A 13,216-nucleotide genomic window follows, 5' to 3' on the forward strand; every position below is an offset into this window, starting at 1 on the left:
ATAAATAAATAAATCAAAATAAAATATGGTGCATGCCTGAGCTTGAGATGTGGAGGTGAGCCTTACAAGCATAAGGTTTGTGGAAGCCCTTCACAGAAAGTAGGCAGAGGGACTTCGAGACAGGAGCTCAAAGAGGATAAACTGAGGCTGTTTTAAACTGTGAATCATTCAAGGCTGCTCCATTAGAGTACCACAATAAAAAAGATGAAGCAGGAAATGAGTAGAAATCGCTCTCAATTAAGGAAATTCATGCTTTATAGTTCATTGTTTTACCCAATTTTACCACAGAGGAGAATCCCCGCCAGGCGTCCTGGTGAAGATGTTATTCAGTGCCTTGTTCAGATGTTTTTGGGGTTTTTGTTTGTTTTGGGTTTTTTTGGATCGTTATCTTAGGTAGTTATCTTTGTTCGTAATGAAGTTATTGCAGGAAAATGGAACTAGGACTTGGACTTCATGGGACTGAAATTGCTCAATGTACTGTCATCACAAAGTGGATTAACTTACGGAAGGATGGACTATTTAGATTTTATTAAAAGGGGTGAATGTGTTTGCAAATTAATCGATCTGAATTTGCATTCATATAAAGATATATTGATATGGGTCATTTTTCTCCCGCTGTTGATCAGTGTCAAAAAAATTATGTTACTTCCATTTAAAATTGTAAACAAACACTGAAAAAAGTCAAATTAGGTGAAATCTTTCTGTGGGGGTGGGGAGTGGGGGGGAGATGCTTTATTTGTAACCAAAGATGTGGTCCCGCTTTGGAACATGTTATTGGTTTTATCCTGAGATCTATTAAACCAGATAGAATTTGAAATCCATATTGTTAAATCTCGCAGATTTCCACTGTGGAAAGTGTGAACTTATCCTTTGAGCATGTTTCACTTCTAGCCTCAAACTCGCCTTCCACAAGCTCAAGATCAAAGACTTGTGTGACGAGGTTTCAAATTCCGACTGTAAATTGTATTTTATCTGGACTTTACTGCGTTAGTTTGGAACTGTAATTATAACCCATTTTCAACCCTTAACATTCCTCTCTTGGTTGATTTTTGTGTTTTCTGAGATCGATTTTGTTTTTTTAATTTAATTTGATTTTTTTAACATATATATTTTTTAAATTCATCTGATAACATCTGTTTCCTTTCCACCCGGGAGTTTGCTAAATCCATTGAAACCCCTCTGACATTTGGAGAAACATCAAAACTCCACATCGAAACTTTTTTTCATTTTTAAATTTTCACCTCGTGTTGGTGTGTGTGTGAGTGTGAATGCCAGCATCTTTCTCTGCTCACATTTGAAACACAAGTGCTGTAGCTTCACGCATTTACTTAAAAAGGAAAAAAAAAAAATCTGTAACCTTTGTGATCATAGAAGTTTATATTTTCATACAAAGATTTGGTTTGTACAGAGGACCTGTAACAGATTGTACTTTTGTGAAAACACCTCAGCAAAACTCCAACAAACGAAGCTGCCCTCCTGAGATCCGCCATGACGATTTAGATCAGATATCAGATATGTTGGTCTCGGATCACTTCAGCTACGCTGGTCATTAACTCTAATCTGTAACTTACGAAAATTCAAAAAAAAAAAAAAAAAAAGGTTTTGTCAGTCACATTACGTGTTTATATGACAGTATCATAGTTATTCCTATGATGCTATTATATACCATATTATAATATACTGTCATTTAGGTAAATTGTATTGCTCTGCATTGAATAAAGTCTGGCTTTGGGTGCACTGCATCCTTGTATTACATGAAGTATGGAAAATAAAATAAGGAACCTGCTCTCCATGTCGCCCCCTGCTGTCACACTCTCGGCGAACAACAGTGGTGGAAGAAGTACGCACAATCCTGTGTGTTAATATATGCAAGTGATTTGCTCATTTAAATCTTTATACACTGCCGTGTCAACCTATCACATCCTCTAATTCATATTTATACTCATGATGAAATGACTGTAAAATCCTAATACATCGAGTAACCCGAGCTATGAAATAAATGTGGTGGACTGAAATATTTCCCTGTGAAATGTAGTGGAGTAGACATATGAAGTGGCATAAAATTGAAAATCCGAATGAGCTGAAATGGCACCATAGGTTCATTTTCCCCTAATGCCGCACTTTATTTTGGCAGAAATTGGCACTGTTAAAAGTATTGTAAATTAGGGGTGGGTTTGAGTCCGCCTCGGGCTCTTTTCTCTACTCTTTCTCTCTTTCGTTTTGCTCTCCATCTGAACTGTCACTATATAAAAGGTTAAAATGGATAAATACGTGCTAGGAACAAATTAGGCATAATTAACTTTTAGCAGTCCACACGCTCAATTTAGTCCTGTATGAATGTACAAACTGCAATACAGAGGGGAAAAACATATATTACAGAATCTAAAGATCACGGATATCCTCATACTCAAAACTACTAAATGTTGTTACTTTGCACCAGGAACTCTTTGTGTTCAGTATTGATGGTTGTGTCCCAGGTACATCTTAGGAAACATGACAGGTGATGCACATGTACAGTAATTTTTATTTAGAGGCCACAGCTCTTGCATATTACAACTGTTGGCTTTCATAAGGCAAAAGCAAGAATGAATCCACCAGCTAATTCACACAGAAAACAGAAAGCGTTTGGGGAGGGTGGGAAACCCACGGGCATGCAGCAATGGCTCAGAATGCAATGTACAGCATTTTATATTTATATATATTTATATAATATATACAAAACAACAGTGAGACCCAAACAAATGCCAGACATCTCATTCTACACAATTACAGAACAAAGACGGACCAACTTTTTTTTTTTAATAAAAAAAATTATTTTTGCTCTTTTTCCTTGTAAAAGTGCAACTCAATTAAAATAGAACCTGTTTCAAGGCCTTTTAATGTTGAAATAAAAATAGAATCTCCCGAGTTATCAAAATGGAGCTATGAGAATATTGCATCTCTAGAATACCCACTCGAAGTTCAAGATTCCTGTTGAACCATGTCTAATTCGTAATTGAGATGAGATCACATAGCATTGACACATGATAAAAAATGCAGGTCTAGACTTACTGTCGATGTTAAGAACAGTGAGTAGACGACGGTTTATCTGTAACAGCCGTAAACAAATACAGAGGTTTTATTTTCAGTTCGAAGCAGTTGGCATTCACTTAAAAACAGACGAGACAAAGAAAAGGGTCCACACACTCATCATCACGACAATGTACCATTAATGAATGTAGAATACGACAAAGAAGCGCCATATAGGATTGCATTGGACAGGGACACACCTATTAATCTCACTCAACATTGTCAAACAAATGGTTCTCCATATTGCTTAGTAACACATAGAAATGAATTTAGAAATGAATGAATCCAAGATAGGTGCTATCTTTATCATGACACAGCTAAACTGCCAATCATGGTTATTTTTTTTAAAACATTTTTATTTTGATTTTCTTCAGTATAAGTACTATTTTTATAGTTAATAGTTCCTTCATAGGCATTTCGAGCTGACAAAGAGGTCCTAGAGTGGCTATCTGAGTTGGTACATGCATCGGTAACCAGGCTAAAGTCAAAAGTGTGAAAGGGAGGGGGTCGGGGTGAGGGAGGGTCCTAGAGGGAGGCCGGGGCTGAAGTCTCGGTGTCTAGTCGTCCTCTTCGTCCTCCTCGTCGCTGTCCTTCATGGAGATGCCTTGCATGCCTCCTTCCCTCACCGAAGCAGCGGCCTCCTCCATGGTCAGCCTGTTGCGCACCGTGTCGTACATCTTACTGTTCAGGGTGGAGTCGAGGACACCCTGCAGGCGGAAGTCCCGGTACTTTTTCTGCAAGAAGACAAATATATATGTCACGTGACACGCTTCCTGCTGTGTCTACTACAAAAGAAAGTTGACATGAGATACATGGAAGTCAGAGAAATAGTGAAACCATGGGCCAGCTTTTGGATCTTAAAGGACCACGTAAGCTGCAGGAGTCCAAAACCCATCCATGTGAACCCACGGTGCTCTAAGATAGACCAAGTTAGGATTTGTAGACAAAAAAAAGTTTCCAGTTTATCAACACCTTACCTTTGTAATCCTGATGAGGATTTTTAACTGGTAGACGTGGAGCTGCTGATCCATGCGTTCAGTGAGCCAGGTCCCCAGCAGGTTCATGGTGGCAGTGTACCATTGCTGAAACACAAACACAACACTCTCCAGCAAAACACACACCCACACACGTACTAAAGACACCATGACAGAAAACTAACCTTTAAGGCGCAGGTATAAAACCAGAACTAAACATGTACATTTCATAATAACATCAGCATTCAGTCACTCGGATTGAAGCTCAGTACAAAGTCTGTATCGCACTTCACAAGAAAGCCATTCTTGCATGAATCAGAACGAGCAAATAATGGAAGTTAAGAGATTTTCGAAAAAGGGGAAATCATGTTCAAAATAAATAAAATCTCACGAGCCACAGAAGTATTACAAGCTACAGAACATGGACGTGCTTCAACTGTTTCTTTTGATCGTAGATTAAAAGATATAATACTCCAACTTTTACATGTCAGATCGCCTCATCTCTTCATCGCGTGCTTTTAACTCGGAGTTCCGGACAGCATTAAATATAAATCACTGAGCCGAAATCAAAGTTAAACTTTGGAAGTTAACGCTGGTGCACTGAAGTGGTGACAACTTCAAACTGTATGGTAAAACATTAGACTTGCTACATTTCTCAAACATTTCTCTCACTTTTTGGGGGGTCTCTAATTTGGATGAAAAGATCAAAACTGGTGGAACGTCTCTAGGTAGGATAGCACAACGAATGGGAACGGTGAAACAGCTAGTCTGGCTTTAACAATAGGTAAGTACAATCAAAAAGCTCAAACATAATTAACATGCTTTTTAGGTCTGAGTAAGAGAAACTGCACAATGTTAGTGCAAAACTTATCTTAGCATAAAACATGAAGCAATAAACTGTCTCCTTGCTTTGACTTCATCCATAAGAAACATTCAATTATTGTCATACTAAGGGCTAAAAGTAAAAGCAGACCTTACTGAGCTGTGTGCCAAAAACTCAGGATCCACACTGCTCTAAACACTCGGTGTCATGATGTTAAAAGTGAGGAGATATAGTTAATTTGGTCGTCTCAGACACAGATGTGGCTGTGAGCACAGAGTCTCTACCCACCTTATGTCTGTGAGGGGCAACCAATCAGAAGAAAACTGGCTTCAAGGGAGGGTAAAGGGAGCCAAGACAGCTTGTTTTTAGACAGTGGGTGAATTGAGCGGCTCCACCAAAGGCCATTAAACAACAGAAGATGATTATTCTGAGCAGTAAACCATGAAAAGCTACAGTAACAATATCCAAGAATTAAAATATCGTTTTGAAATGAGCAAAATAGGTTCCCTGTCATAGAAATATGCACTCGGGTCATTTTACTAAACAACAGACTTACAAGCTTATCCCAGTGGTCAATAAGACACAAAAAAAACAGAAGAGCTTCTTTGGTGTCAAATCCCCCAACGACACTTCGCACTAAACCAACAGATGGAATCAAATTAAATTCTATGTAATGTTTACTAAAGTAAATGGAAACTGCTTGAATTTCATTTAGTGATCCCAACACACTCAAGGACACAAACAGACACACGTTTACCTTTTACACAAGGAAACTGCATTTATAGCGCTACGAAGAGATGGAAGGAGCAAGTTTATGGAATTTTCCTGAGTGCACTGATATTACAGCGACTTGAAGGAATTAATTAAAAAGAGGGAAGTCATAACGCATTGAAAAATGTATCTGTCTTGAACTGCAATTACCTTTTCAACTTCTAAAAAATGTTCAAGTCGATATTTTGTAGCAGCTGCATGGCCCATCAATTACTGAAGGCAATTACTAAGCCTTTATTTATAATTTATTCAAGTGGAAACGCGGTGCTGCGTTTGAAATGCCCTACACTGTGGATAGAAAACTACTATGGGGAATTGAAATTATAGTTTTGACACGGGTACATTAGCAAAAGAAAAATAGAATGAGAGTGAGTAAATGGTTTGCAGGCAGGGAGCAGCGGTGCTGTTTTCTTGTACCTTTTTCTCTCTCGTTTCCTTGGGGTGGCAATTTTCCAGACTGCACCAAAGTTACAAGAGAACAGCACCCATGTTTGATAGAAACGGGCGTCATACCTCCAAAAAAGGTCAACTTTAAACTTGTGAGTAGGCAGGAACGCAGAGAAGCTTTACAAGGCCCGAATTAGAGGTGGAAGGAGTTAGCTTAGTTGGTGTGTTTTTAGTTTTTAGGTTGAGGTTTATTGAGATCAGGATTAGGTGAATGGTTGAAAGGTTTGAACTTGCAGATGCCTGTCCACTTCACAGTCGAGTTGAGCGTGCAGTGCATGCAGACTTCGCGGGTGGGTGGGTGGGTGAGTGGCTGAGTACGTGCTAAGGACGACTGCTCTATGTGCAAATGAGGCAGAACTCTGAGGAGGGTCATGCTAGAAGATGTACACAGGAAGATTATTTGACTCTAAAATCATGCCAACCAACATAATGTGATAAAACAAGGCAACGCAACGCTAGAGATAAGTGCCACTTTTTGACTAGAGGAGGCAGCAGGAATGAAGTTAATCAGAAAACAGGAGATTAAAAGGATTGAAATAAATCAGCGTAAGAAAGAGAGATAAAGTAGAGCCTATGCAGCGTCTAGGAACGACTTCCACATGCATGCAAATGAATGAATGGAAATGCATTCAAATCAAAAAGGAAAAAACATTGACGGCTTCGAACTTGCTAAAACTGAAACACTCACAGCTCAAAACAAAAAAAAAAAAGTCAATTTCAACACAACGGTGCTGACTAGGATCTCAGTTGGGCACTCTGGGGCCACACGGGGGACACAAGGGGGTAAAAAGCTCCACAGTAGAAAAAATTAAGGACACACGGAGACAGGGGAGCCAGTGTGGACCTCAAAGACAAACGCAAAACCCACTTCACAACAGCATCACTCCTGGCTCCAAATAAAAAAGAAGATTAAAAAAAAAAAAGTCATATTCATCTGGCACAAAAATAGAAAACCATTGTCTGTCAGACATAAAAACGTGACGTCACTGCCTCACAGAAAGAACTGAGAATCTGTCAGACACACAAAGCAATCACACGCCTGTGGAGACACAGGTCTTTACAAACAGGTTCTAAATGACATGAAGCAGACACATCACAGCATTATGTGTTGTTTGAATCACACATGGAGGACACATTTATGTCAATGTATCCCATTAGGATTATGTTTGGTAAGACAGTGCTCTCTTCCCCCTGTAACACACTGGTTCCCAACAATTCACATCCAAGTCATGCCTTTTTATGAACCCTCATTAGACCTTATACTTTTTTAACCTGCATCATGTTTTCTTCTTAGGTTGCTTTCATTAATGTTTCAAATCCCTGGAGGCAATGGAAACAGCCGTGTGGAAGTTCAGCTGCAGTTTAGCAGCGTGGGAGTTACATAAAACTGACTAAAAATGGCTCGGACCTCAGAATACTAACAATAGAAAGCTAAAGTAGATCTATTAATGCCCCCAGAGCATAAAAGTGTAAACCTGGTCCGAGCAGGTGGAAGTCATTCATCATCTGTTCTCATCAATTGTGTAAAAACAACAATAGAAAAGGGAGAAGGCGTTTGTGCTGTTTTTAGGACTATATTTATATTTGAAAAAGCTTAGTCTTTTGTGCTTTGTCCGGTTTGTTGTTTGTCATGTCTCGTTGCCCTTCGTTTCTCGTTCCCCTCACCCCAATTGTTCGCAGCAGATGGTTGCCCCTCCCTGAGCCTGGCCCTGCTGGAGGTTTGCTTGTGTTAAAAGAGAATTTTTTTTTTATTGTTGTGTTTTTTGCCACTACTATCGCCAAGTGCTTCCTAGCAGAGGATCAGTGGGTTTCTTTGTACATCGATGTAGGGTCTTTACTTTTATATAAAGAGCCTTGTGCTGACTACTGCTGTGATTTGGTGATATATAAATAAGCATGAATTGAATTCATTTTTATTAAAAGATTAAACAAAAGCGATCTGTAATTGCCTATTAAAGCATTAATGAGTCAAACATGCATTGTTTCCCAATACCTTAGACTCCCGAACTTATAACCCTCTGTTTTTTACTCAGTTTTAGCTTTTTTTCAAAGCATGTTTTCATTTTGTGTTCATTTTATTCCCTTTTTTACTTTCTCCTGGGGGATGCTTTGAATTGCAATGTTTATTTAAAAGGTGTTACAAAGATAAATTTGCACTTTAGGACTGAAAAGTCTGTTGCAGGTTATCATTTTTACTACCAGTGCATCTATTTTCATCTTTCTCTTGCATTTTATCTAAATGATGAAATTTGGTTTATGCTTACACTGCTGTTCACTCACCTCAGTCTAAGTTGCGCAACAGACTGCTCGGGGTGTAATTAAAAAAAGGGGGGGTGTGATGTCTCCTTTCTGTTCATATTTATCATCATCGTCATGACTGATCGCATTTTCCTTGGGTGGTTGGGAACCACTGTTCTAACAGATCAAGGGTATTTGCCATGTCAGCCTCTCAGATTGACCCAGGCCCGTCCAGCAGTGCATCATTCACCCAGCATTTTCATTTCACACACAGAAACGGCACAGGTGCTTCACTGTGGACTGACAACAAAAGGACTGAGTGGGTTTTTATTTTCATTCAGGAGGCTGACATGTTTTGTGTGGAAAGCATCTGAAAGCAGAGGACAGTGGTGACTTAAAAAATACAAGAACTTGGTGTCCTGGCGTATGATCAGTATGGACAGTTCTGTTCTTTCCACAGAGAGCACTGCTTTAGATAATCCTTTCTGAGGATGCTTTTATGGACTCTTTGGTAAGTAAAAGTTTGATTTTTTAATACACAAAGGCCCAAAAGCACTGTGGCAATGCACACCAGAATGCAGAGGGCAGCTGAGATTCGGAAAGAAAAGAGACAGAGAGACAGAAAAGTCGAGAAGGGATCAGAAAAGCCTCTTCTTCCAGGCAGAAATACATTTCCTGGTCTCAAAATGGGACTTATCCCTCTCTGCCCTGTTGTTTTGCCACATTTTGGAAGGCCCCTCCCTTTTTGTGAGGAGGAGACGGCATCTTACTTACATCAAATAACCTTTCTATATACACCTCCTCATTGACCTTATCACGAAGCATATCCTGAGAGTGGCGCACAAAGGTCACGTAGCCGTCAGCTACATCCATTCCAGGTTTCTATAAGAACAGACAAAGAATAGGGTCACGACTCAGGAGAAGAGCAAACAAGCGGCTGTACCAATAATTACTGTCTTCAAAAAGGTAGAACAAAATCACTCAGATGATATTTTGTTCAGCTCTAAATGCTCACAAACAAAACAGGAAAGTCGGAGGCTGTTAAACTTACAGGTACATCCACATATTTTGAAGCAGCTTTCACCTGAAAGTCGAAACAAAACCGTCAAACAGTGGCTGAAAGGTGAAATGTTAATTATCGTCAGATTCATTAGGGCTTGGAATATTTTACTATTAAAGATACAAAACTAGAGTTCTTTTACCCTTTTTTAACCCCCCATGAGACAAAAAAAGCAGGCTTTCAGGAAATACATTCAGTTTTTCAGAATATAAAGTGAATTTTTTTAAAGAATACTTTCAAGAAAAATAAACTGAGGGACTGAAGAAAGAAAAATCTTACCGTGAATGAAAGGAATGAAGAAAAGAGAGTGCCTTCATCATATCTGGAAATTTTGGCCAGCACTCCCTCCAATATGGCAACAAACTGAAAAACGAGAGGAATCATGAACAATCTAATAATCATATTTTAACTTGACTTTTTAAAAATATGATTATTATTATTTTTTTTCTGCTATTGTTATCAAAGTAAGCTGATATGAAGCTGCACCTTTGCAACCAGAAGCTGAATCATGTCCCTCACACTCTCCTCAATCAGCTCGTCTATCTGGGAGTGGAACTGTTTCTGTGGAAAGCAGAAGAATTTCCAACAAAAGTATTCACGTCAGCAAATTAAAAGCACAAAGCCTCATTGTCCAACATGCAATCATTGCCCCAGATGAAGTTTTTACCTCTTGGCCCATCTCCATAGCACACAATTTTGCTGATTGGTCCTTGGCGTCCACCATCACATTGAACATGGTGCATAATGTTGGAGAGATGCGGAAATCTGTGGACTTGCTGCTCTTTGCCAGCTTGGACTCAAATGCCATCCTGGTGCTGCAGTGCAAATTAAAAATGATACACTCTAAAATGAAAATGTGCTGCAGATGTTCATTATGCAGAAAACAAACTCTTTGCATTTTGGAGCTTTTGTGTCTCTCGCAGTTTGTCATCATCTCCCGCACAGTCACACAAATACAAAATACACACCGTTTGACACAGTTCTCGATCATGTTGCTCGACATGAGCTTGATGCGGCTCTCGAGGTGTTTGGCAAACTCCTCCTCAGGCCAGTGCAGGTCCCTGATGAAAGTCTGGAGGGCGTCCAGCTTCCAGAAGAGGTCCTCCGATGTCCCGGAGCCATTACTGCCATTGACCCAAACACACATACACAGGTCAGAAGACAAATGTCAACCTGTTACCTGGGGGGGGGGATTAAAGGTTTGAAGGGGGTGGGGGTTGTAGTGGCAGGAGCAGAGGTGGATGCTGTGCCGCTACACTTTTTTTTTTTAACACAATTTTGCTCTGGCCATATACTGACTGGTCCACCTACGTGTCTCCTTTCCTGTTTGTTCAGGAGTTTCTGGACAGTCAGTTTATGGGCGAAAAAGGAGCGGGAAGGGTTTACTGTAACAGATCAATAACCATGCTACAGAGTATGATTATTGACTGGTATGTGAAGTGGCCACATGCAGGTAAAGTCACTGCAGATACAGCAGCTAATCACACAAAGGAGTAGGGAATGGAGGAAGTGAGGGAGGGCGTGCAAAAAAATAAAAAAAATAAAAAAAAGGCATTTATAGTCAGTGTCCAAAAAACATTTAAAAAAATCTCCAAATTGGCTTCACTCATCACAGGCCCTCTCTCAACATCCATGTCCCCAGGCTGGTGGGACCCCTGGAAGGATTATCAAACAAACCATGCAGACCTTTTTAGCCATCCTGAGTAGAGCTGATTGGGAAAAGTGTTACATTTAGAGTGAGGAAGGAAAGGAGATAAAAACAGAGGCAGAGAGGTTTGAACTCCTGCCTCTAAGCCTCTCCACTTTATCATCTCCACTCCGAGCCGCTCTGTCTGCCCTCCCAATCAGACTACTAGCAGGTGGTCAAGGTCAGAGATGAACCTACGGCCATGTACAATCTACAATTCGCTAAGCATCACTAGAGCAAATGTTTGTGGACAACAACTCTGGGGAGATACACATTTTGTACAATGGAGATCTTGATGTTTCAAATGGGGAACATTTTCTGCACGGTAGAACTCCAATAGCCTTAGAACTAGGTTTTTTTTTTGCTTGATTCGTTTATTTTTTTTTCAGCCTGTATCTCCACACCTCAGCTCAACAGCATGCATGTTGAGACAAATGAGAGCATTACAGCCTCTCATTTTAGAAAGCACGTCCCCATCTACTCTAACACCTCTCAGTGACCTTGGCATGAACATGAACAGCAATAAGTGGCAAGTATTCACAGGAGAAAACCGATTCAGATTTTGTTGAATTTAAATGTCAGTTTCGACTTCATTTACATTTTTTGCTACAATTTCAAAATTTGGCAAATCTTTTTTAATTGTCCTTACTCATGGGCATCTTCATACCAAGTTATCACTGCTTTCTCAGTAAATCTAAAGTGAACTAGTTGAATACACACTCAGAGTCATATATAGCAGCCATCCATGACGGGGTAGAAAAGCTAGGCATTTGTGGAAGGTTAACTGATAGTCCTGCTACTGGCACTGGCAGATTTGGTACTTTGGGAATTTGGAGGTTCACATTTGGTAGATTCACATTGGGCAGATTACTTGTTAAACTCCTGCAGAAAAGACAGACAAAAAGAAAAAAAAAGAATCCATAACAGTGGCGTGGGAGCTGCAGAAAGCAATGTAACACTCATCATAAAAGTAAAATCTGAAAATATGTGAAGACTGGAACAAAGAGTAACGCACATAAAAGGGACGGTAACTGTCAAAGACTCACATTTTACAAAAATACTCAAGAGTAAAGAGAGCTGGACACACACATAAAGTATTAAATGCAGCGATAGAGACAAGCAAAGTAATACCGAAAACCCAAAAAATGAACACGAATAAAGACCAAGAAAATACAGGTTACCTTAATACACTTTAAATATAATCTTTGCAATGAAAGGAAAATGTGAAAGCAGACATATTAAAGCCACAACAAATAAAGTAGCAACATAACACACTGGAGGCAAATTTTTTTCTGGTAACATGTCAAAGCACACGTCATGAATGTTAGTTCACACACAGAACAACAGGGATACTATGTTTTGCCCTGACCCCAATGTGTCGGCGAGAATTGGTGAGACATACATTAATCAAGCACTATTTTCAGAATAAAAAACCAATTTCTTCTACAGGATAAAGAGGTTGCTCAGCCCACACTTGGCTCGTTCTTTAAAAGTGAAGCTACAGGAAGCTTGGATGAACATTACAGCTGCGCTACCAGATTTTTCAGCCTCCACACAGTCAGTCAGTCTGTCATCTGCATAAAAAAGCTTTGCATCTCCAGCCATCCTACAGCCTAGCTATAAAGACGGAAGCTCCTTACTTTACAGGCTCCCAGGACTCTCTCTCAAAGCCCTTGTGAATTGATTGTGCGATGGAGGACTCCATCAGATCCACATATCTAACCACCAGAGGAGCATACAGATCTTGAAGATGTTTGTGAAACTTTCCATTGCACAGATGATCTATGAGGGGGGAAAAAGCGTGTTACAAAAGGATATCATACTTTTTTTTTTTTTAGATGAAAATACCTGAAGGTAGCTGAAACATAAAGATGGGCCAACTGCATGAACTTACAATCTGTCCGGAGGAAGTCATTGAGCAGCTGGAAAAGGGGAAAGCTGTCCCAGCTCTCAGGTGACTGGATCTCCAGAGCGGCATCCATGTCGATGGCGTAGAGGGCCAGGAAGTTTTCTGCATGTTCCACCATAAGGTCTGTCCACCATGCAAATGCCTAGAGACACAGCAGGAGGGAAAGCAAACAGGTGAACAAGTCCTCCTGTTTAAAGATGAGAGGGAAAGGAGGGAATAATAAACACTACTGGACAGT

General features: G+C 39.9%; 1 protein-coding gene across 16 annotated transcripts in view; it reads right to left on the bottom strand.

Annotated features, from left to right (window-relative positions):
* Positions 1 to 2,504: 2,504 nt before the first annotated feature.
* cadpsb (Ca2+-dependent activator protein for secretion b) overlaps positions 2,505 to 13,216 on the bottom strand; it is a 66,054-nt gene continuing 55,342 nt past the window's right edge. For 7 of the 16 annotated variants that reach the window (XM_040002387.1, XM_040002403.1, XM_040002381.1 and 4 more), the window contains 11 exons: positions 12,964 to 13,120; positions 12,710 to 12,851; positions 11,790 to 11,951; positions 10,351 to 10,506; positions 10,050 to 10,197; positions 9,869 to 9,943; positions 9,662 to 9,745; positions 9,374 to 9,406; positions 9,097 to 9,204; positions 4,047 to 4,151; positions 3,627 to 3,803 (listed from right to left, as the gene is read on the bottom strand). In XM_040002387.1, coding sequence (XP_039858321.1) covers positions 3,627 to 3,803; positions 4,047 to 4,151; positions 9,097 to 9,204; positions 9,374 to 9,406; positions 9,662 to 9,745; positions 9,869 to 9,943; positions 10,050 to 10,197; positions 10,351 to 10,506; positions 11,790 to 11,951; positions 12,710 to 12,851; positions 12,964 to 13,120 — 1,347 coding nt within the window. Of the gene's footprint in view, positions 3,804 to 4,046; positions 4,152 to 9,096; positions 9,205 to 9,373; positions 9,407 to 9,661; positions 9,746 to 9,868; positions 9,944 to 10,049; positions 10,198 to 10,350; positions 10,507 to 11,789; positions 11,952 to 12,709; positions 12,852 to 12,963; positions 13,121 to 13,216 lie in introns of all 16 variants that reach the window. The other 9 variants (XM_040002380.1, XM_040002470.1, XM_040002468.1 and 6 more) reach the window with 3 other exon arrangements.

Source organism: Simochromis diagramma, unplaced genomic scaffold (genome assembly GCF_900408965.1).
Source record: "Simochromis diagramma unplaced genomic scaffold, fSimDia1.1 OVJJ01000320.1, whole genome shotgun sequence".
In the NCBI taxonomy this organism is placed as follows: domain Eukaryota; kingdom Metazoa; phylum Chordata; class Actinopteri; order Cichliformes; family Cichlidae; genus Simochromis; species Simochromis diagramma.